The sequence below is a fragment of the Nycticebus coucang genome, chromosome 15 (genome assembly GCF_027406575.1).
Source record: "Nycticebus coucang isolate mNycCou1 chromosome 15, mNycCou1.pri, whole genome shotgun sequence".
NCBI classification, from domain to species: domain Eukaryota; kingdom Metazoa; phylum Chordata; class Mammalia; order Primates; family Lorisidae; genus Nycticebus; species Nycticebus coucang.
Genome location: NC_069794.1, coordinates 65,022,014 through 65,047,616, shown reverse-complemented (window position 1 = coordinate 65,047,616; position 25,603 = coordinate 65,022,014). Strand labels below are relative to the sequence as shown.

The 25,603-nt window shown below is 39.1% G+C and overlaps 1 protein-coding gene across 1 annotated transcript in view; it reads right to left on the bottom strand.

Moving 5' to 3' along the window:
* Nucleotides 1-25,603, bottom strand: part of LRRC63 (leucine rich repeat containing 63) — a 94,680-nt gene that overhangs the window by 68,757 nt on the left and 320 nt on the right. Inside the window, exons 2-3 of the mRNA XM_053563322.1 lie at nt 15,625-16,266; nt 15,104-15,172 (exon numbers count right to left, since the gene is read on the bottom strand). Coding sequence (XP_053419297.1) covers nt 15,104-15,172; nt 15,625-16,266 — 711 coding nt within the window. The remainder of the gene's footprint in view (nt 1-15,103; nt 15,173-15,624; nt 16,267-25,603) is intronic.

Genomic DNA, 25,603 nt, shown 5'->3' with positions numbered 1-25,603 from the left:
GAGCAAAGACAAGCTGATTTGGAACTCAATTCAGCTTCTCTTCTGCAGGGGACCGCAGTGTTGTTCTGTTCTGTTCTGTCAGTAACATTAATCAGGGGCGAGACTGGACCTGAGTGAAAACCCCCCAACCTTCATCAAGCGCCCAAGGTTGTCAGACCTCACCTCCTCCTGCTAGAGAGAGGCAGAGCACAGTGGCCTGGCAGACTTCCTTGTGATTCAGGCAGGTGCAAGCTCCTGGAGTACCGATTCACTACAGGCAACTGGGTCAGCCAACTGCAGGGCTATCAGTGACTGGGTGTGACAGCGGTGCAAGGTGGGGAAGGAGGCATCAACCTTCCCAGACTGATCTATTGGCTGGGTGGCTCCTCCTGACTCCACGCAGCGCTGGAGCAAGCCACACCAGAGTAGTCACCAGACCCCTGTGATCCAGTTCCCAGAGACCTCTCAAACTCTCTCACCCGAGACAGGTGCACACTGAGACAATTGATTTGGACTTTTTGAACTGAACCAATCGCCTGAGGACAAATCAGGTGGTGCCCTGGTGCACGGTGGTAGGAAGGTTTGATTTTTCTTTTCCAATTGTTTGACGGTGGAGGGTGGGGTGACTTAATTGCTGACATTTCTCCACAGCTGAGACTTCAATCCAGAGTATCTGTTTCACTAGGGTGGAACAGAAACCAGCTGAACACAAGACAGAACCACTTAGCCCCAGCACACCAGACAGGGCCCAAGTTTGTCAGGCCACAACACTGTACAGGCCCTCAACAAAGCCCCAGGGGAAAAACATCAGAGGGAGTAAAACAACCATGGGGTGGAATCAGTGGAAAAACTCTGGTAACATGAATAACTAGAATAGATCAACCCCCCCCAAGGAAAGATATGGCAGATGCAATTGAAGATCCCATTCATAAACAACTGGCTGACATATGTCAGAAATCGAATTCAGAATTTGGATTGCAGACAAGATTAACAAAGTGGAATTAGGAATTCGAGGACAAATTCAAAAGTTGTCTCAAGAATTTAACGAATTTAAAGACAAAACCACCAAAGACTTAGACACACTGAAGCAAGAATTTGCAGCCCTCAAAGATATGAAAAATACAGTAGAATCCCTCAGCAACAGAATGGAGCAAGCAGAAGAAAGGATTTCTGACATCGAAGATAAAGCCTTTGAACGCTCCCAAACTCTCAAAGAGGAAGCAAAATGGAGAGCAAAAACAGATCATTCTAGCTGGGCATTGTAGCGGGCGCCTGTAGTCCCAGCTACTTGGGAGGCTGAGGCAAGAGAATCGCATAAGCCCAGGAGTTGGAGGTTGCTGTGAGCTGTGTGATGCCATGGCACTCTACCCAGGGCCATAAAGTGAGACACTGTCTCTACAAAAAAAAAAAAAAAAAAATGGATCATTCTCTCAGAGAGCTCTGGGATAATTCAAAGAAGGCGAATATCCGAATCATAGGAGTTTCAGAAACAGATGAAGTGGCCTCGCTAGGCACAGAGGCCCTTCTGCATGAAATTATGAAAGAGAATTTTCCAGACATGCCTAGAGATTCTGAAATTGAGATAGCGGACAGCTTCAGAACCCCAGCATGACTCAACCCCAATAGGACATCCCCCAGGCATATCAAAATTAACTTCACTAAAGTTAATATGAAGGAGAAAATCCACAAAGCTGCGAGGAGAAAGAAAACCATTACCTTCAAAGGGAAGAATATTAGAATGACTGCAGATCTCTCTGCTGAAACTTTTCAAGCCAGAAGAGGGTGGTCACCAACTTTTAATCTCCTAAAGCAAAATAACTTTCAACCCCGGATCTTGTATCCAGCTAAATTGAGTTTCATTTATGATGGAGAAATTAAATATTTTAATGACGTTCATATGTTGAAGAAATTTGCCATAACCAAACCAGCTCTTCAGGATATTCTCAGACCTATCCTCCATAATGACCAACCCAATCCTATACCACAAAAGTAAACTCACTCAGAAACTTCGGATCAAACTCCAATTTCCACACTGGCGAAAGGATTAAAAATGCCCACTGGACTTTTGAAAAACTCGATACCCAAAACTTCACCAGACTTATCAATATTCTCCATTAATGTGAATGGCTTAAACTGTCCTCTAAAGAGGCATAGGTTAGCTGACTGGATACAAAAACTCAGTCCAGATATCTGTTGCATACAAGAGTCACATCTTAATTTAAAAGACAAATACAGACTCAGGGTGAAAGGATGGTCGTCCATATTTCAGGCAAATGGTAATCAGAAAAAAGCAGGTGTTGCAATTTTATTTGCAGATACAATAGGCTTCAAACCAACAAAAGTAAGGAAGGACAAGAATGGTCACTTCATATTTGTTAAGGGTAATACTCAATATGATGAGATCTCAATTATTAATATCCATGCATCCAACCAGAATGCACCTCAATTTATGAGAGAAACTCTAACAGACATGAGCAACTTGATTTCCTCCAGCTACATAATAGTCGGATATTTCAACACTCCTTTGGCAGTGTTGGATCGATCCTCCAACAAGAAGCTGAGCAAAGAAATCTTAGATTTAAACCTAACCATCTAACATTTGGATTTAGCAGACATCTATAGTACATTTCATCCCAACAAAACTGAATACACATACTTCTCATGAGCCCATGGAACTTACTCCAAAATCGATCACATCTTAGGTCACAAGTCTAACCTCAGTAAATTTAAAGGAATAGAAATTATTCCATGCATCTTTTCGGACCACCATGGAATAAAACTTGAGCTGAGTAACAACAGGAATCTGCATACTCATACAAAAACATGGAAGTTTAATAACCTTATGCTGAATGATAGCTGGGTCAGAGATGAGATTAAGAAAAAAATCGCCAATTTTTTGGAACAAAACAACAATGAAGACAAGAACTATCAGAACATCTGGGACACCGCAAAGGCAGTTCTAAGAGGGAAATTTATAGCACTGCAAGCCTTCCTCAAGAGAACGGAAAGAGACGAAGTTAACAACTTAATGGAACATCTCAAACAACTGGAAAAGGAAGAACATTCCAACCCCAAACCCAGTAGAAGAAAAGAAATAACCAAAATTAGAGCAGAATTAAATGAAATTGAAAACAAAAGAATAATACAACAGATCAATAAATCAAAAAGCTGGTTTTTCAAAAAGGTCAATAAAATAGATAAACCTTTGGCCAACCTAATCAGGAAAAAAAGAGTAAAATCTCTAATCTCATCAATCAGAAACAACAAAGACAAAATAACAACAGACTCCTCAGAAATCCAAAAAATCCTTAATGAATATTACAAGAAACTGTATTCTCAGAAATATGAAAATCTGAAGGAAATTGACCAATACTTGGAAGCACGTCACCTTCCAAGACTTAGCCAGAATCAAGTGGAAATGTTGAACAGGCCCATATCAAGTTCTGAAATAGCATCAACCATACAAAACCTCCCTAAAAAGAAAAGCCCAGGACCAGATGGTTTCATGTCACAATTCTACCAAACTTTTAAAGAGGAATTAGTACCTATATTACTCAACCTGTTCCAAAAGGTAGAAAAAGAAGGAAGACTACCCAACACGTTCTATGAAGCAAACATCACTCTGATCCCCAAACCAGGAAAAGACCCAACAAGAAAAGAAAATTATAGACCGATATCACTAATGAATATAGATGCAAAAAATATTCAACAAGATCCTAACAAACAGAATCCAGCAACACATCAAACAAATTATACATCATGACCAATCGGTTTTATCCCAGGGTCTCAAGGCTGGTTCAATGTACATAAATGTATAAATGTAATCCAGCACATAAACAAATTAAAAATCAAAGACCATATGATTCTCTCAATTGATGCAGAAAAAGCTTTTGATAATATCCAGCATCCCTTCATGATCAGAACACTTAAGAAAATCGGTATAGAAGGGACATTTCCTAATCTGATAGAGACCATCTACAGCAAACCCATAGCCAATATCATATTGAATGGAGTTAAATTGGAATCTTTTCCACTCAGATCAGGAACCAGACAAGGCTGCCCATTGTCTCCATTGCTTTTTAACATTGTAATGGAAGTTTTAGCCACTGCAATTAGGGAAGAAAAGGCGATCAAGGGTATCCATATAGGGTCAGAAGAGATAAAACATTCGCTCTTCGCAGATGATATGATAGTATATCTGGAAAACACTAGGGACTACTACATAACTCTTAGAAGTGATCAAGGAATACAGCAGCGTCTCAGTTTACAAAATCAACATTCATAAATCGGTAGCCTTTATATATACCAACAATAGTCAAGTTGAAAAAACAGTTAAGGACTCTATCCCATTCACAGTAGTGCCAAAGAAGATGAAATATTTGGAAATTTATCTAACAAAGGATGTGAAAGATCTCTATAAGGAGAACTATGAAACTCTAAGAAAAGAAATAGCTGAAAATATTAACAAATAGAAAAACATACCATGCTCATGGCTGGGAAGAATCAACATTGTTAAAATGTCCACACTACCAAAAGCAATATATAATTTCAATGCAATTCCTATTAAAGCTCCACTGTCATACTTTAAAGATCTTGAAAAAACAATACTTGGTTTTATATGGAATCAGAAAAAACCTTGAATAGCCAAGACATTACTCAGAAATAAAAACAAAGCAGGAGGAACTACGCTACCAGACCTCAGACTATACTACAAATCAATAGTGATCAAAACAGAATGGTATTGGCACAAAAACAGAGAAGTAGATGTCTGGAACAGAATAGAGAACCAAGAGATGAATCCAGCTACTTACCGTTATTTAATCTTTGACAAGCCAATTAAAAACATTCAGTGGGGAAAAGATTCCCTATTTAACAAATGGTGCTGGGTGAACTGGCTGGCAACCTGTAGAAGACTGAAACTGGACCCACACCTTTCACCATTAACTAAGATAGACTCTCACTGGATCAAAGATTTAAACTTAAGACACGAAACTATAAAAATACTGGAGGAAGTGCAGGGAAAACCCTTGAGGAAATCCGTCTGGGCGAGTATTTTATGAGAAGGACCCCCCGGGCAATTGAAACAGCTTCAAAAATACACTACTGGGACTTGATCAAACTAAAAAGCTTCTGCACAGCCAAGAACACAGTAAGTAAAGCAAGCAAACAGCCCTCAGAATGGGAGAAGATATTTGCAGGTTATGTCTCCAACAAAGGTTTAATAACCAGAATCTACAGAGAACTCAAACACATTAGCAAGAATAGAACAAGGGATCCCATTGCAGGCTGGGCAAGGGATTTGAAGAGAAACTTCTCTGAAGAAGACAGGCGCGTGGCCTTTAGACATATGAAAAAATGCTCATCATTTTTAATCATCAGAGAAATGCAAATCAAAACTACTTTGAGATACCATCTAACTCCAGTGAGACTAGCCTACATCACAAAATCCCAAGACCAGAGATGTTGGCGCAGATGTGGAGAAAAGGGAACACTTTTGCACTGCTAGTGGGAATGCAAATTAATACATTCCTTTTAGAAAGAGATATGGAGAACACTTAGAGATCTAAAAATAGATCTGCCATTCAATCCTGTAATCCCTTTACTGGGCATATACTCAGAAGACCAAAAATCACATCATAACAAAGATATTTGTACCAGAATGTTTATTGCAGCCCAATTCATAATTGCTAAGTCATGGAAGAAGCCCAAGTGCCCATCGATCCACGAATGGATTAATAAATTGTGGTATGGGCAGCGCCTGTGGCTCAGTCGGTAAGGCGCCGGCCCCATATACCGAGGGTGGCGGGTTCAAACCCGGCCCCGGCCAAACTGCAACCAAAAAATAGCTGGGTGTTGTGGCGGGCGCCTGTAGTCCCAGCTACTTGGGAGCCTGAGGCAAGAGAATCGCTTAAGCCCAGGAGTTGGAGGTTGCTGTGAGCTGTGTGAGGCCACAGCACTCTACTGAGGGCCATAAAGTGAGACTCTGTCTCTACAAAAAAAAAAAGAAATTGTGGTATATGTACACCATGGAATATTATGCAGCCTTAAAGAAAGATAGAGACTTTACCTCTTTCATGTTTACATGGATGGAGCTGGAACATATTCTTCTTAGTAAAGTATCTCAAGAATGGAAGAAAATGTATGCAATGTACTCAGCCCTACTATGAAAGTAATTTAGGGTTTTCACATGAAAGCTATAACCCAGTTACAACCTAAGAATAGGGGGAAGGGGGAAGGGGGGGAGGTGGGTAGAGGGAAGGGGATTGGTGGGATTACACCAGCAGTGCATCTTACAAGGGTATATGTGAAAGTTGGTAAACGGTCTGTGAAGCTAGTGAATGATGCCCCATGATTATATCAATGTACACAGCTATGATTTAATAAAAAAAAAAAAAGAAAAAAAACAGTTTATTCTTTGAGAAAATAAAAATCTATAGTCCACTTGCTAGATTAACCAAAAATTATTCATTTTTTTATGTTATTTTTTGTGTTATAGAATTTTATTTGCCCCTTATTTTAAGAAACAAAAATGCCAGTTGTTTGATGAAATTATCCAATGTTCTTTTTATTTTCTTAGACATAGTAATCATAGTTAATTTAAAATCCCTATTTTAAGGCTGGGTATGGTGGCTTACGCCTGTAATGTCAGCACTCTGGGAGACCAAGGCAGGTGAATTGCCTGAACTCACAGGTTTGAAACCAGCCTAAGCAAAAGCGAGACCCTGCCTGTAAAAATAGCCAGACCAGTTGTGGCAGGTGCCTGTAGTCCCAGCTACTTAGGAGGCTGAGGCAAGAGAATCACTTGAGCCCAAGTATTTGAGGTTGCTGTGAGCTATGACACTACAGCACTCTACTGAGGGTGACAACATGAGACTCTGTCTCAAAAACAACAACAACAACATCAACAACAAAAACAACCCTGTTTTCAACTCTAATATCTGAATTAAACATGGGACTGTCTCTTTTGTCTCTTTCTTTCTATTGGTTTTCCATTTTTTTTTTTTTTTTTTTGTAGAGACAGAGTCTCACTGTACCGCCCTCAGGTAGAGTGCCGTGGCCTCACACCGCTCACAGCAACCTCCAACTCCTGGGCTTAAGCGATTCTCTTGCCTCAGCTTCCCGAGTAGCTGGGACTACAGGCACCCGCCACAATGCCCGGCTATTTTTTTGTTGCAGTTTTGGCCGGGGCCGGGTTTGAACCCGCCACCCTCAGTATATGGGGCCGGCGCCTTACCGACTGAGCCACAAATATTTTAGCTTGTTTTATTGTATGCTTTGTGATTTTTAAATTTAATTGTGAATGAACAATTTTAATGCATCTGGATGATGCTGTTTCTCTCTAGGAAGTGTTAGATTTTCTTCAGTTAGGCAAAAAGCATCCCTATGGTTTTGAGATTTATTAGGGCTTGTCTATTTAGATTTTGTCCTTTTTTCCATTTTTACTTCTAAGGCTTGGAGCTTCTGAAAATCCGGTGTATTTATAAAGGTCCCAACACTTTGGCAGAGCTTGAATTCCTTTATTTGTTTCTTGTATAACTGCATAATCTATGCTCAAATTGTTATGTTCTTAGCTGATATCTTCTGTTGTTTCTCAGAGTCTTATACAGTTTAGAAATAAGCCAGCACCCCTAAGGTAATTTTTATGCCAGTTTGTTTGCTTTTAAGAGACAAAGTCTTGATATGTTGCACAGGTAGGCTTCAAACTCTTTGGCTCAAGTGATCCTCCCACCTTAGCCTCCCAAGTAACTTACACTATAAGTGTACACCACTTCACTCAGTTTATATTTGTATTTTAAAATTTATCTCTCTCCAATTGTCTCCAAGATTTTATACCAACTACATTGGTGGCTCTAAAGTCTGACTTCTGTCTTTTCAATCCACTAAAATCACCATCTTATGATCTATTCTCCTATACTTCAGACAAAAGTTAAGGTAAAGGTAGAGCCTCACTGCTTCAGGGATTGTAGCTATTTAAGTCATGCCTATACTGGCTATTCACCAATTCCTTTGATGGCTATTTTGGATATTTTTTGCAGCTTTACTAGTTGATTTTTATAAGGTTAGGTCAAGAGAAAGGGAAAAAATGTCATACTAGAAGCAGCCTCCTAAAACCCTCTCCTAGGAGAGTGGGAAAAAGTGCAGGCAGCAGTCTCCATTTGGATGGCTCTGCTCAGAAACAGCATTGTAAAGGCACAGAGAGATAGCTGTAGGACACTAGGAGTGAAAAACAAAAGAAAGAAAAAAAATAACAAAGGAAACAGGTGATGGGGAAATTTATAGTAAAAACGCACAGATTGCACAGGGCATTGTTGTATAATTAGAGCTACTTGGTGGCCAGCACCATCCCCTAAAGCCCCCATGCTGAATCCTATTCAGATTTATCTCATGAAACAGTAAGCATAGAGGGTTATGGAAAGCAGCTGGGGCCCACCCAAACTACCAGGTGCATGTCTCCAGGCCTGTCATGGCAGGCCATGGAGGGAGTAGATTGACTTGTCACTCCTCTAAGCTATAGCCAGTGACCTGTAACCTAGCATTTCCCCTGTGGAGTGCAGGTGGATCTGGGAACGGGAAGTGATGGGGATGGGGTCCTAACATTGGTCAGGAAAATAAAAGGCCATTGCTCTACTCTATAGGTCCCTGGAGGGGTACAAAGACCTTGGTGACTCTGAAGCCACAAGTTTCCACATCAGCCCCACTTAAGTGGTTTCCCAACAGTCCTGAAACCCTGTGGTTCAACCTGCCACACAGTTGGCTCAGCCCCGCCCTCCCTGCTTGAGCAACTGTATCCAAACTTGTCCTATGGCTTTGTCATTCAGATTGGAATAGTCCTACCACCCCCCACAGACCTCCTTCCAGATTCTAGGTCCTATTTGGTCATTGAGTCTCAGTCCCCTCTCCAGCCTAGGCCCTGGGGTTCCTTCTCCAGGACTCATTGCACCACCCCTGAGCGTCCAGCCTCCTCCCAGGCATGTAACTCCACTTCCAAATCTCCAGTGCTGCACACCCCACAAGATCCCACCCAAGAGCTTCTACTACTATAGCAGAGCCAGAAGTGCTGTCCTCCAAACCTCCAACTGAAATTTCACTGAGCCCTGGATATAGCAAGGTTCAGGAAAGGGAAAATGAACATCTCATCTAGCATTTGCTGTTACCACTGATACTAGAATTCCATCTAATGTCTTCTTCCTATTCAAACCCAGAAAGAATATCTCCTAACTACAATTCAGAGATATCTTAACCATTTAGCTTAGAGTTAAAGAAAAGACACTACAAATGAGGAGAAATCAGCAAAAGAACCCTGGAAACATGAAAAATCAGAACAGATGAACTCTCCCAAGGGATCACAGTGGAGCTACAGCAGAAAATTTCAACTATAAAGAAATTATTGAAATGACAGAAATGAAAGTTGGAATATGGATAGAAAATAAGATGAAGAGAATTGACAATAAAGTTGAAAACCAGCAAAAAGAAGCCAAAAAAATGTTTCAAGAAATTAATGAAATCTAGGTAAGGATAAAGTCACCAAGAATGTGGACAAAATTTGGAAGGATGTAATGGAGATTAAAGATTTGAAAGAAACATTCAGGGAGTTTCAAAACACAGCAGAGAGTTTCAGCAACAGCTTAACCCACGGAGAAGAAAGAATACAAGAGCATGAAGACAAGGCTCTTGGGTAAATCAGTCATTTAAAGAGGCAGAAAGGAAGAAACACAGGCAGAACAATCTCTTAAGAGCTATTTGGGACTATGAAAAGGGTAAAAACATACAAATTATAGGTATCCCTATGGGAGAAGAGCATCTTAAAAGCATGAAATCTCTCATTGAACATATGATAGTTGAAATTTCCCAAACATTGCCACAGACCCAGACATGCTGTTACTAGACAGACATTGAACTCGAGGAAGACACAATTCAAATAGAGCATCTTCTGGACACATTGTAATTAATTTGGTCAAAGTCAAAATGGAAGAAAAATCCTACAAGCAGCCAGGTACAAGCCACATTTGTCATACAAGGGTAAACCTATCAAATTAACACAGTGGAAACCATACAAGACAGAAGGGAGTGGGCCCCTATCTTCAATCTTAAATGGAACAACTGCTGGCCTAGGATTTTGTATCCTGCAAAACTAAGTTTCACATTTGATGGAGAAATCAAATCTTCTTGACAAGCAAACTTTGAGGAAATTTGTCTCCACTAGACCTGCCATGTGGACCTGTTCTATACACAGATCAGCATGATAACTTCCATATGTGTAAAACTACCCAGAAACTAAAGGTCAAAGCCTAAATACCACAATGGCCTCAAAGATAGAACAGCATATTAGAGTCCCACACAATTGGATGAACAGAAATCCATCCCACTCATTAATTCTCTCAATAAAAGTGAATAATTTGGACTCCCCACTGAAGAGACATAAGCTGACTGAATAAAAAAATACAAGCCAAAAAAAAAATGGAGGAGCTGCAGCTCTGATCACTGACTCCACTGATTTCAAAGCAACTAAAGTAAAGAAAGACAAAGATGGACATTATATATTGGTCAAAGCAGCAATTCAAGGAGAAGAAATATCAATTTAAATATCCATGCACTCAACTTAGGGGCTCCAAGATTTATAAAGCAAATTCTACTTAATCTAAACAAAATGATAAATAACAATGTAACAGCCAGGGACTTCAACACTTTACTGACAGAACTGGACAATCTAAGCAAAAATTAAACAATTGTGGGTTTAAATGCAACTATAGAACAAAAGGCTTAACAGAACAGAACATTCCGCCCAACAGTACTAAATATATGTTGTTCTCATCAGCTCACAATTCACTTTCCAAGGTCAATCACAATGAAGTTTTAAAAAATGTATTTTTACAGATCATGGTGGAATAAAATCAGAAATCAATCCCAACAGAAACACTCATCCCAATATAAACTCATGTAAACTAAACAACTTATTGCTAAGTAATAGTTGGGCCAAGGAGAAGATAAAGATGGAAATCAAAAGATTATTTGAAATAAATGACAGTGGGTCCACAAGCTATCAAAATCTGTGGGATACTATGAAAGTGGTCCTGAGAGGGAAACTCATTGCCATAAATGTCCACATCCAAAAACCAGAAAGATCACAAATCAACAATTTAATAATTCTTCTTAAGGAACGGAAAGAGGAAGAGCAAACCAATCCCAAACACAGCAGAAGAAAAGAAATAACAAAGATCGCATCAGGGATAAATAAAATCAAAAATGAAAGGACCATGAAAAGATTAATGAGGCAAAAAAGGTCATTCTTTTGAAAACATTAACCAAATTGATAAGCCTTTGGCAAGATTAACCAGAAACAAAAAAGCAGGTCTCTAATAAGCTCAATCAAAAATGAAAAAGGTGAAATAACAACAGATACTATGAAAGTACAAAACAACATCGCTGATTACTATAAAAATGCTCCATGTGCATAAATTCAAAAACGTGGAGGAACTGGACAAATTTTTTGAATCATACTAGCTTCCTAGACTCAACCAGGAAGAACTCTTGAATCAACCAATATCAAATACTAAAATTGAAGCAACAAGTAAAAATCTTCCAACAAAAACAAGTCCTGAACCAGACAGTTTCACACCAGAATTCTACCAAATCTTCAAAGAACTTACACCTATATTGTAGAATCTATTTCATAAGATTAAAAAGGACATGATCCTCCCCAACTTGCTCTATAAAGAAAATATCACCTTGATATCAAAGCCAGGAAAGAACATCACAACAACAACAACAAAAAGAATATAACAGACCAATATTTCTAATGAATATAGATGCAAAAATTCTCAATAAAATCTTATCAAATAGAATTTAGCTGCAGATCTAAAAAAAAATTCATTGCAACCAGGTAGGCTTCACATCCTAGCAATGCAAGATTGGTTTGCCATATGCAAATCTATAAATGTAATTCACCACAGAATTAGAAGTTAAAAACGAAGACCAAATGATCCTCTCAATAGATGCAGAAAAAGCATTTGTCAAAATTCAGCACCTTTTTTTTTTTGATAAGAAAACTTAAGAATATCGTTGCACATGGGACAGTCTTTAAAATGATAGAAGTCATCTTATGACAAACCCATAGCTAACGTCATATTGAACAGAGCAAAACTGAGAGCATTCCCACTTGGAATTGGAACCGACAAGAATGCCCACTATCACCGCTGGTATTCAACAGAGTACTGGGAGTCTTAGTACAATCAGACAAGAAAAGGATAGCAAGGATATTCAAATGAGGATAGGAGAGGTCAAACCACCATTCTTTGCTGATGATATGATCTTATACCTAGAAAACTTCAAGGACTCAACCAAGAGATGCCTGGAATTGATAAATAAATACAGCAATGTCTCAGGGTACAAATTATTGTACACAAAAGAGTAGTCTTCATACAAACCAACAACAGTCAAGCTGAGAATCAAATCAAAGATGCAATACTCTTCACAATAGGATCAAAGAAAATAAAATGCCTTGGAATTATATTTAACAAAGGAAATGAAGTATCTTTATAGGGAAAAGTACAAAACACTGAGGAAAGAAATTGCAGAGAGTGTTTATAGATGGAAAACATATCATGTTCATAGATTGGCCGAATCGCATTACTGAAACGTCTATTTTGCCCAAGGTGATTTACAGATTCAATACAATTCCTATTAAAATAGGAAGATCATGTTTTAAAAATCTTGAGAAAACAGTTCTACACTTTGTATGTAATCAGAAAAAACTTCAAGCAGCCAATTCAATCTTATGAAATAAAAACAAATCTGGAGGAAGCACTTTATCAAACTTCAGGCTATACTACAAGGCTATAGTGATCAAAAGAGCATGGTATTGGCATAAAAATAAAAACGGTGATAGACCTATGGATCAAAACAGAGAATGTAGAGATGAAATCATCCTCATATTGTATTCTGATCTTTGACAAAGCAGACAAAAGCATACACTGGGGAGAAGAATCCCTATTTAATATATGGGGCTGGGAGAACTGGATAGCCACAGAAACAGGACCTGCACCTTCTTACCATTAAAAAAAATTAACTCCTGATGGATAAAATATTTAAACATAAGGCATGAAACACTAAAATTTCTAGATGTAAGTGTGGGAAAACTCTTACAGATATTAACCTAGGGAAATAATTTATGAAGAAGACCCCAATGGCAATCAAAACAACAACAAAAATAAACAAATGGGACCTGATCAGTTAAAAAGTTAATAAGTTTCTGCATAGGCAAGAACACGTCTAAGTGAGGTACCACAAGAATGGAAAAAAGCAAAGCAAATGGACACCTACAGAATGGGAGAATTGGATATGAATGCTACACATCCGATAAGGACCGATTACTAGAATCTATAAAGAACTCAAGAAAATCAACAAGAAAAGATCAAATAAAACCATTAGAAAAGGCATGAGACATGAACAGAAACTTTTCTTATGAAGGTAGATTAATGGCCAACAAATACATGAAAAAATGCTCATCGTCTCTAATCATCAGAGAAAGGCAAATCAAAACCACACTGAATTATCACCTATCCCCAGTGAGAATGGCTCACATCATAAAATCCCAAAGCAACAGATGCTGGCATGGATGCAGAAAGAAAGGAACACTCAGACACTGTCAGGGGTTGTGTAAACTAATTCAACGTCTGTGGAAAGCCATATGGAGAATCCCAGCAGAACTTAAAACTTTTTGATCCTGCAATCTCTCTACTAGGTATTTACCCAATGGGAAATAAGACATTTTATTAAAAAGACACTTACACCCAAATGTTCATAGCAGCACAACACAATTGCAAAGATGTGGAAACAACCAAAGTACCCACAAATACATGAATGGATTAATAAATTTGTGTTACATGTACACGATGGAATACTATTCAGCTATAAAAAGGAGGGAGATCTAGTATCCTCTGTAACAACCTAGGTAGAATTGGAGACCATTCTCCTAAATCAGTGTTTTTCAACTTTCTTTATCTCATGGCACACTTGAACCTATAGTTAAACTTCCACAGCACACTTAAATTATCTTGATATGTTGACCTCCCCCCAAAAAAGAGTAAAAAAAAAAAAATATTTACTGTGTTTCAAACTTTTTTCAAAAATAATTTAATTATTGATCTTTAAAAATTGTTGCAGCACACCTAAGATCCGCTTACGTTACACCAGTGTGCCACAGCACACTTGTTGAAAATCACTGTCCTAAGTGAAGTATCACAAGAATGGAAAAACAAACACCACATGTATTAACTAACTAAATTAGAACTAGTTTGACCAACACCTATATGCTCAAATGGAAGCAAATCTCAATAAAATTAGAGGGTGGGGGGGAAGGAATGTGAAAATTCTCACACAAGTATATTGCATAGGTACATTGCACACTTTCTGGGTGAAGAACACATCTGTAACTCTTTTAAATATACAAAAGCAACTTATGTAACCCAAGTGTGTGTACCCGCATAATATTTTGAAATCAAAAGACCCCCAAATACTTGAAAGCACAGACACCAGAATTATACAAGTTACTCAGTCATGGGCAACCATAATGGGCAGAACCATAAGTCAGGTTATTTTAAAATCTATGTCTGATAAGCCTAACAACTAGTTAGTACTCCTCTGGGTAGGATTCAACTGCTTATTGTTTCTGTTTGTTTGCATCCATTTTGTCTTTCCATTTATGTGCCTAGTAATTGCAAATTGTTTATCACATACTATATTTGAAGGATTTTTTTAGAGGTAATGTGAAGTCTAAGGTAGTATAATGTTTCTTTAAAGATACGTTGCATTTATTTCTGCCGGGTAACTAGAACAGAGTACTTAAGAAAGTGCCTATCACATGGCAAATAGGTAATTCACGTTATTGCATGTCTGTATGCCCCACCTAGATTAAGAACACATCAGCTTTTATACTCTCAACATCAGTAACATCTCGTCCAGGGTCAATACATTAAAAATAGCTGCTAAGTAAATGACTCAAGGAACTGATGAGACGTATGTGTGAATCACACATGTATACATATACATGCAAAATCACAAATACTTTTATAGGAGAAAAATTTGTATACAGTTTCTAAAAGAATTATATAAACCTAGCATTTACCTTTAACAGATTTTGTTGCAGCTGGCTTTGGGATAGTATCTTCATTTTCACGTTCCATTACACGAGCTTCTGTGAAAAAGAAAAAATGAGATGACTTTTGGATATTTGTAAAAATTCATTTGAGGGTTGTATGACTTCGGTATAATTTTTTGTCATTTAATTAATTTGGATTATCTATGAATCCATCAGCACTGGTGTTCTACTTCTACAGTTCATCTAGATTGCCTGAATGATTGTTCCTTCTCACTGCTCTTTTACCTTAGCTTTTCTGATCCTTTGAATTCCCTTATTGGTTCCCATCACCAAGGTCTGTAGTGCCCACTTGGGCTGTGGCAGATCTTCAAGGTCAAGCCTTCTATTATTGCCCTATGGCCCTAGAATTCAATGTGTAGACAGAAGGTAATTCCATCTTTGCACCCTATAAATCTTACAGGGGTGGGGGGATCACTTATTTGAATGCCTTCTACTCCCTTTGCTCGACTTGACTCTATTACTACAGATCATGCTCAGATTGTATTTACCAAGTACAGACTGTCGCTGAGGCTTTCTTGGCAAAGCCGGTGATGGCAGGAAAATACCAGCTGGAAATTCAGCAACATTTACTACCACTCCAGAACCTCGAGGTAAATGATCAGACCTCTGTTTTTCTGGTTTAGCAGGTATGGTACTAGGTGCAGGGCCCGGCACTTTTACACTTACATCTGTCAAGATGTGTTGGTAAATATAGCCTGTGCTCTCTGGTAAAGATTTGGGAGTGGTGACTGGGTAAGGAGCAATGAGAGGTTTGGAGAAACGTGAAGAAAGAATTAAAATGTCTTGTAGTCTTTCATCAGTATAAACATCTTTTACAACCTTTTTGGGTGCTCTTAACATTTTTGGTTGGTGTATTTCTTTCTCGACTGGAGTAGAAACTGGATGAGAACTTGGAAGAAATACGGAAACAGGAGCAGGATCTGGAATGTTCCAGCGGACATTTTTAGTATATTTTGAGTGTTTTAACATTGTAGTCATTATTTTTGGTAAAGGAGGACCAAAAACAAAATTTTGGATTTTGGTAGATGGTACTGATTTATTTATGGAAACAACACCAGGAAAACCGGTTTTCTCTCTTAAAATTGAAGTGATTTCATCTTCATGTGGTGACTTAGTTTCACCAGTCTTGGCTACACAGAAAAGAGGGGGAGAAAAGAAAGATTAGATTATAGTTATCAAGATCTCAGAGACAAAACTGCTAATGTCTTAGCATTTATAACTTCTGTGCACATTCATTTTTCTCTCACCTTTTAAAATTGTTTCTATTTATATTTACACAACTACCAGGGCTTCTGTTGAGCTTCCTGAGATAAAGTTTTAGTGAACAACGGGAGAAGTGAAAAGGCTAAATTAAACTGTATTAGATTTAGAAAGGGCACAGAGATACTCTTGGAAGAAAAGAATTAAAGGACAGAAGAGTGGGATACAAGGAAAAAAAATTTTGAGTGATTTCCACTAGAATTCTGGCAATACAGGAGGGTAAAATTTTTTGGTGAAATTTTCCTATTTATCACACATCATTAGCACTCCTTTTTTGAAATGTATTTGAACAAAGATTTACATTTCTTTTAAATGGTAGATGTCAGATTTTTGAAGATGATAATATTCCAATAGTGTTATGGGGTTCCGTAAGTTCATTTAGGTTACAATAATAAGTATTATTTTCTCTCTTACGTCCAGAAAAATGCACTTATCCTGCATTCATAGGCACCTCACTACATCAAACACACATCTGCCAATTATTTCTTATACAACAGAATGTTAAATGACGTTTTTCTGTTGTTACATCAAATATGTGTTTTCTCCTATAAACATAGTGTTAAATGATATTTTGCTTTTGTTTCGGCTGAGTACAATAAATAGCAAGGACCTTTACATTCTAATGTAGAGATAATAGATTTCATTAAGGTAAAACTTGTAAGCCAAAAGACTCCTTCAACCCTCAGCTCTTCACCCATCTATTATTTACATATAAAAAATGGCTAGGGATTGAGCTGGGTCCAGAGAGAGGATTTCCTCTGAATAGAGCTATTGGAGGACTATGCATTTCCCTGATTTTCCCTTCCCATGATGGGTAGAAGACAGATGATGTCCCCCATCTCAAACTAAGTGAGAAGGACCTCAAAGAACCATTTACGTGTGCTTGTAGAGAACAAGAGTATATGCCACAAGGAGAATCATCTCACTACTCCCTTATCCACTTCCCCCACTGATTCTTGCAGAGCAGCAAAAATCTACTGGTCCATTTACTGCTGTTTCCCAACCAAAGTAAGATAAGAAGATCCTTGAAACTACTTGACTTGTATTTCCCATTATTTTGGAGGGCACATGGTGGATGCTGATTCTCACCTTAGCTCTTCTCCACTCCTACCCCCACCTATGAAGGATTCAGAAACTGTAAGTTGAAAAAAGAAAACTATTGAGAAAAGGACAGGGTGAAAGAACTGATTGGGCCTCTCTTTCCCTTTGCTTGTGTAAAAATTAGCAGGCCTAGATCGAGCTGGGAAAAAGGACAAGATTTGATTGTACGATACATGGAAGTACTGACTTCGACTGAACTGCTTATATCTGAAAATAAGACAGAGCTAATAGCGAAGTGATCAGAAAAGGCCTGGAGAGTAGAGAGATGTGTGACACCTGGGTCTGAAGGGCAGTAGCAGGAAAACCAAGTTGACTTCCCATTTATATGGAACCAACCAAAGCTAGTTCTTCCAATAAAATACTGCAATAGTATCTCCAACTTCTTTTTCTCACTCTCTCCCATTAAAATAAAACAAATTAACACAGCAAACTTTTCAATAGACTGCAGAACAACTCTGGAACTTCCAAAGTACTGTCATCTCACCACGTTTATTCTCCACTTTAGTGGTAGACTGAAGTAATTTGTACTCATTAGTTTGATCTCCTCTCCTCTTTGTTTGATGTGCTGTTTCATTTTATTTATTCTGCAACTACTTATTAAATTAATAGACTATTTTTATTTTTTTCTTTTTTGTTTTTTTTTATTAAATCATAGCTGTCTACATTGATATATTCATGGGGCATCATTCACTAGCTTCACAGACCGTTTACCAAGTTTCACATATACCCTTATAAGATGCACCGCTGGTGTAATCTCACCAATCCCCTTCCCTCTACCCACCTCCCCCCACCCTCTCCTCCCTTTCCCCCTTCCTCCTATTCTTAGGTTGTAACTGGGTTACAGCTTTCATGTGAAAATCCTAAATTAGTTTCATAGTAGGGCTGAGTAAATTGCGTACTTTTTATTCCATTCTTTTTTTTTTTATTAAATCATAACTGTATACATTGATATGATCATGGGGCATCATACATTCGCTTCATAGACCATTTGACACATTTTCATCACAATGGTTAACATAGCCTTCCTGGCATTATCTCAGTTACTGTGCCAAAACATTTACATTCTACATTTACCAAGTTTCACAAATACCCCTGTAAGATGCACCACAGGTATGATCCCACCGATCCTCCTCCCTCTACCCACCACCCCCCTCCCTCCCCTCCCTTTCCCACTTCCCCCTATTGTTAGGTTGCAACTGGGTTATAGCTTTCATGTGAGAGCCCAAAATTAGTTTCATAGTAGGGCTGAGTACATTGGGTACTTTTTCTTCCATTCTTGAGATACTTTACTAAGAAGAATATGTTCCAGCTCCATCCATGTAAACATGAAAGAGGTAAAGTCTCCATCTTTCTTTAAGGCTGCATAATATTCCATGGTGTACATATACCACAATTTATTAATCCATTCGTGGATCAATGGGCACTTGGGCTTCTTCCATGACTTAGCAATTATGAACTGGGCTGCAATAAACATTCTGGTACAAATATCTTTGTTATGATGTGATTTTTTGGTCTTCTGAGTATATGCCCAGTAGAGGGATTACAGGATTGAATGGCAGATCTATTTTTAGATCTCTAAGTGTTCTCCATATCTCTTTCCAAAAGGAATGTATTAATTTGCATTCCCACCAGCAGTGCAGAAGTGTTCCCTTTTCTCCACATCCATGCCAACATCTCTGGTCTTGGGATTTTGTGATATAGGCTAGTCTCACTGGAGTTAGATGGTATCTCAAAGCAGTTTTGATTTGCATTTCTCTGATGATTAAAGATGATGAGCATTTTTTCATATGTCTGAAGGCCGCGCGCCTGTCTTCTTCAGAGAAGTTTCTCTTCAAATCCCTTGCCCAGCCTGCGATGGGATCCCTTGTTCTATTCTTGCTAATGTGTTTGAGTTCTCTGTAGATTCTGGTTATTAAACCTTTGTCAGAGACATAACCTGCAAATATCTTCTCCCATTCTGAGGGCTGTTTGCTTGCTTTACTTACTGTGTTCTTGGCTGTGCAGAAGCTTTTCAGTTTGATCAAGTCCCAGTAGTGTATTTTTGAAGCTGTTTCAATTGCCCGGGGGATCCTCCTCATAAAATACTCGCCCAGATTGATTTCTTCAAGGGTTTTCCCTGCACTCTCCTCTAGTATCTTTATACTTTCATGTCTTAAGTTTAAATCTTTGATCCAGTGAGAGTCTATCTTAGTTAATGATGAAAGGTGTGGGTCCAGTCTCAGTCTTCTACAGGTTCCCATTTGTTAAATAGGGAATCTTGTCCCCACTGAATGTTTTTAATTGTCTTGTCAAAGATCAAATAATGGTAAGTGGCTGGATTCATCTCTTGGTTCTCTATTCTGTTCCAGACATCTACTTCTCTGTTTTTGTGCCAATACCATGCTGTTTTGATCACTATCGATTTGTAGTATAGTCTGAGGTCTGGTAGCATAATTCCTCCTGCTTTGTTTTTATTTCTGAGTAATGCCTTGGCTATTCAAGGTTTTTTCTGATTCCATGTGAAACGAAGTATTGTTTTTTTCAAGATCTTTAAAGTATGACAGTGGAGCTTTAATAGGGATTGTATTGAAATTATACATTGATTTGGGTAGTATGGACATTTTAACAATGTTGATTCTTCCCAGCCATGAGCATGGTATGTTTTTGCATTTGTTAATATTTTCAGCTATTTCTTTTCTTAGAGTTTCAAAGTTCTCTTTATAGAGATTTTTCACGTCCTTTGTTAGATAAATTCCCAAACATTTCATCTTCTTTGGCACTACTGTGAATGGAATAGAGTCCTTAACTGTTTTTTCAACTTGACTATTGTTGGTATATATAAAGGCTACCAATTTATGAATGTTGATTTTGTAACCTGAGACACTACTGTATTCCTTGATCACTTCTAAGAGTTTTGTAGTAGAGTCCCTAGTGTTTTCCAGATATACAATCATATCATCTGCGAAGAGCAGAAGTTTGATCTCTTTTGACCCTATATGGATACCCTTGATCGCCTTTTCTTCCCTAATTGTGGTGGCTAAAACTTCCATTACAATGTTAAAAGCAATGGGGACAATGGGCAGCCTTGTTTGGTTCCTGATCTGAGTGGAAAAGATTCCAATTTAACTCCATTCAATATGATATTGGCTGTGGGTTTGCTGTAGATGGTCTCTATCAGTTTAAGAAATGTCCCTTCTATACCGATTTTCTTAAGTGTTCTGATCATGAAGGGATGCTGGATATTATCAAAAGCTTTTTCTGCATCGATTGAGAGAATCATATGGTCTTTTTTTTTTAATTTGTTTATGTGCTGGATTACATTTATAGATTTACGTATGTTGAACCAGCCTTGAGTCTCTGGGATAAAACCGACTTGGTCATGATGTATAATTTGTTTGATGTGTTGCTGGATTCTGTTTGTTAGGATCTTGTTGAATATTTTTGCATCTATATCATTAGTGATATTGGTCTATAATTTTCTTTTCTTTTTGGGTGTTTTCCTGGTTTGGGGATCAGGGTGATGTGTGTTTCATAGAATGTGTTACGTAGTCTTCCTTCTTTTTCTACCTTTTGGAACAGGTTGAGTAATATAGGGACTAATTCCTCTTTAAAAGTTTGGTAGAATTCTGACATGAAACCATCTGGTCCTGGGCTTTTCTTTTTAGGGAGGTTTTGTATGGTTGATGCTATTTCCAAAATTGATATGGGCCTGTTCAACATTTCCACTTGATTCTGGCTAAGTCTTGGAAGGTGACGTGCTTCCAAGTATTGGTCAATTTCCTTCAGATTTTCATATTTCTGAGAATACAGTTTCTTGTAATATTCATTAAGGATTTTTTGGATTTCTGAGGAGTCTGTTGTTATTTCATCTTTGTTGTTTCTGATTGATGAGATTAGAGATTTTACTCTTTTTTTCCTGATTAGGTTGGCCAAAGGTTTATCTATTTTATTGACTTTTTTGAAAAACCAGCTTTTTGATTTATTGATCTGTTGTATTATTCTTTTGTTTTCAATTTCATTTAATTCTGCTCTAATTTTGGTTATTTCTTTTCTTCTACTGGGTTTGGGGTTGGAATGTTCTTCCTTTTCCAGTTGCTTGAGATGTTCCATTAAGTTGTTAACTTCCTCTCTTTCTGTTCTCTTGAGGAAGGCTTGCAGTGCTATAAATTTCCCTCTTAGAACTGCCTTTGTGGTGTCCCAGAGGTTCTCACAGTTTGTGTCTTCATTGTTTTGTTCCAAAAATTTGGCGATTTCTTTCTTAATCTCATCTCTGACCCAGCTATCATTCAGCATAAGGTTATTTAACTTCCATGTTTTTGTATGACTATGCAGATTCCTGTTGTTACTCAGCTCTAGTTTTATTCCATGGTGGTCCGACAAGATGCATGGAATAATTTCTATTCCTTTAAGTTTACTGAGGTTAGACTTGTGACCTAAGATGTGATTGATTTTGGAGTAAGTTCCGTGGGCTGATGAGAAGTATGTGTATTCAGTTTTGTTGGGATGAAATGTTCTGTACATGTCTGCTAAATCCAAATGTTGGATGGTTAGGTTTAAATCTAAGATTTCTTTGCTCAGCTTCTTGTTGGAGGATCGATCCAACACTGCCAAAGGAGTGTTGAAATATCCGACTATTATTTAGCTGGAGGAAATCAAGTTGCTCATGTCTGTTAGAGTTTCTCTTATAAATTGAGGTGCATTCTGGTTGGGTGCATAGATATTAATAATTGAGATCTCATCATATTGAGTATTACCCTTAACAAATATGAAGTGACCATTCTTGTCCTTCCTTACTTTTGTTGGTTTGAAGCCTATTGTATCTGCAAATAAAATTGCAACACCTGCTTTTTTCTGATTACCATTTGCCTGAAATATGGACGACCATCCTTTGATCCTGAGTCTGTATTTGTCTTTTAAGTTAAGATGTGACTCTTGTATGCAACAGATATCTGGACTGAGTTTTTGTATCCAGTCAGCTAACCTATGCCTCTTTAGAGGACAGTTTAAGCAATTCACATTAATGGAGAATATTGATAAGTCTGGTGAAGTTTTGGGTATCGAGTTTTTCAAAAGTCCAGTGGGCATTTTTAATCCTTTCACCAGTGTGGAAATTGGAGTTTGATCCGAAGTTTCTGAGTGAGTTTACTTTTGTGGTATAGGATTGGGTTGGTCATTATGGAGGATAGGTCTGAGAATATCCTGAAGAGCTGGTTTGGTTATGGCAAATTTCTTCAACATATGAACGTCATTAAAATATTTAATTTCTCCATCATAAATGAAACTCAGTTTAGCTGGATACAAGATCCGGGGTTGAAAGTTATTTTGCTTTCGGAGATTAAAAGTCGGTGACCACCCTCTTCTGGCTTGAAAAGTTTCAGCAGAGAGATCTGCAGTCATTCTAATATTCTTCCCTTTGAAGGCAATGGTTTTCTTTCTCCTGGCAGCTTTGTGGATTTTCTCCTTCATATTAACTTTAGTGAAGTTAATTATGATATGCCTGGGGGATGTCTTATTGAGGTTGAGTCATGCTGGGGTTCTGAAGCTGTCCGCTATCTCAATTTCAGAATCTCTAGGCATGTCTGGAAAATTCTCTTTCATAATTTCATGCAGAAGGGCCTCAGGCCACTTCATCTGTTTCTGGAACTCCTATGATTCGGATATTCGCCTTCTTTGAATTATCCCAGTGCTCTCTGAGAGAATGATCCATTTTTGCTCTCCATTTTGCTTCCTCTTTGAGAGTTTGGGAGCGTTCAAAGGCTTTATCTTCAATGTCAGAAATCCTTTCTTCTGCTTGCTCCATTCTGTTGCTGAGGGATTCTACTGTATTTTTCATATCTTTGAGGGCTGCAAATTCTTGCTTCAGTGTGTCTAAGTCTTTGGTGGTTTTGTCTTTAAATTCGTTAAATTCTTGAGACAACTTTTGAATTTCTCCTCAAATTCCTAATTCCACTTTGTTAATCTTTTCTGCAATCCAAATACTGAATTCGATTTCTGACATATCTCATCCAGTTGTTTATGAATGGGATCTTCAATTGCATCTGCCATATCTTTCCTTGGGGGGGTTGATCTATTCTGGTTATTCATGTGACCAGAGTTTTTTGCGCTTATTCCGCCCCATGGTTGTTGTATTCCCTCTGATTTTTTCCCCTGGGGCTTTGTTGTGGGCCTGTACAGTACTGTGGCCTGAGAAATTGGGGCCCTGTCTGGTTTGGTAGGGCTAAGTGGTTCCTTCTGTGTTCATCTGGTTTCTGTTCCACCCTAGTGAAACAGATACTCTGGATTGAAGTCTCAGCTGTGGAGAAATACCAGCAATTAAGTCACCCCACACCCTACCGGCAAACAATTGGAAAAGAAAAATCAAACCTTTCTACCACCGTGCACCCAGGGTAGCACCTGATTTGTCCTCAGGTGATTGGATCAGTTCAAGAAGTCCAAATCAATTGTCTCAGACTGCACTTGTCTCAGGTGAGAGGGTTTAAGAGGTCTCTGGGAACTGGATCACAGGGGTCTGGTGACTACTCTGGTGTGGCTTGCTCCAGTGCTGCGTGGAGTCAGGAGGAGCCACCCAGCCAATAGATCGGTCTGGGAAGGTTGATGCCTCCTTCCCCACCTTGCACCCCTGTCACACCCAGTCACTGATAGCCCTGCAGTTGGCTGACCCAGTTGCCTGTAGTGAATCGGTACTCCAGGAGCTTGCACCTGCCTGAATCACAAGGAAGTCTGCCAGGCCACTGTGCTCTGCCTCTCTCTAGCAGGAGGAGGTGAGGCCTGACAACCTTGGGCACTTGATGAAGGTTGGGGGGTTTTCACTCAGGTCCAGTCTCGCCCCTGATTAATGTTACTGACAGAACAGAACAGAACAACACTGCCGTTCCCCTGCAGAAGAGAAGCTGAACTGAGTTCCAAATCAGCTAGTCTTTGCTCTTGTATTGTCTATAGGCTGACGATCCCCTGAGGGCCAGGTGCGTCTTAGGTTTAGTAAAGCGGACCTCTGGGTCAGCCCTTCCCTGGGAGTTTCCCCGGTTTGTAAGTTGGAGTTGCCTCAGCCAAATCCTATACTCAGAGTCTCTGGTTGCCCAGGGAGACAGGGGGTGTGGCTTCAGAATATTTGGTAGTAAGCTGTATTGCTAGCAAAAGAGGGCTGCTGTTCCATGGCTCAGGCAACCGCTGCTCCCATGTAGCTCCCTTCTGGCCATCCTTCCTCTCTCTGCTCCCATACCCCAGAGTCTGCACCTACCAGCTGCAGCCCAGCACTGTCTATACCTCTCGATCAATCGCCCAAGAGTCTGGACCCCTGGGGGACAGGCCTCCAGACCTTGGAGTGAGAGCAGAGGGGAGCGCGGGGAGCGCTGGGAGCCTGGGGTTGTGGGCAGAGAACACACACAGCTCTACACAATTTTATGCCTGGCCGTATTGTCACCAAAAGACGGCTGTCGCCCTGTGCCTCAGGGAACTGCCACTCTGGTGCAGGACCCTCTCCGCCAACCAGGACTGGCTTCCAGACTGCAGTGTGAGCAAAGGGGAGCACTGGGAGCTCAGAATTCCAGGTAGAGACTATATACAGTTTATACAGTTTTTATGCCTGGCAGGAGGATGCCATGGCACTCTAGTAGGGGAGGTAGGTCCAGTTTTTATAGGGTCTCTCCCATGGAGTGTAGTGTGAGGACCTTTGAACTCTGCCTGATTGTTTTTTGGGCACTCTGAGCCGTTCTCATGGGGGAGGGGACTCCCGTCCGCTTGGTGATGGATTTTGTACCTTTTGTTTGTATCCTTGTGGTCGCAGCTCACCTCAGTGGGGTTGACATGCGTTCTTCAACCTTGTCTCTTAGTGCAGCTCAAATCCACCAGGTTACTTGCTGAATTTTTGTCCTTTAACTCTCCTACTGGACGGGAGCCTCTGTGGAAAGCTGGCTTCAGTCAGCCATCTTGTCTCCTCCCCCTAGACTATTTTTAAAATGGTTTTAGATATACAGAAAAAATAAGCAGGATATTATCTTATATCCCTCTGCTGCACACAGCTTCACCTGTTACTAGGTATGAACATCTTATATTATTGTGGTACATTCATTGCAATTAATGAACCACTGTTGATACCTTATTAAATATTACATTAGAGTTAACTCTTTG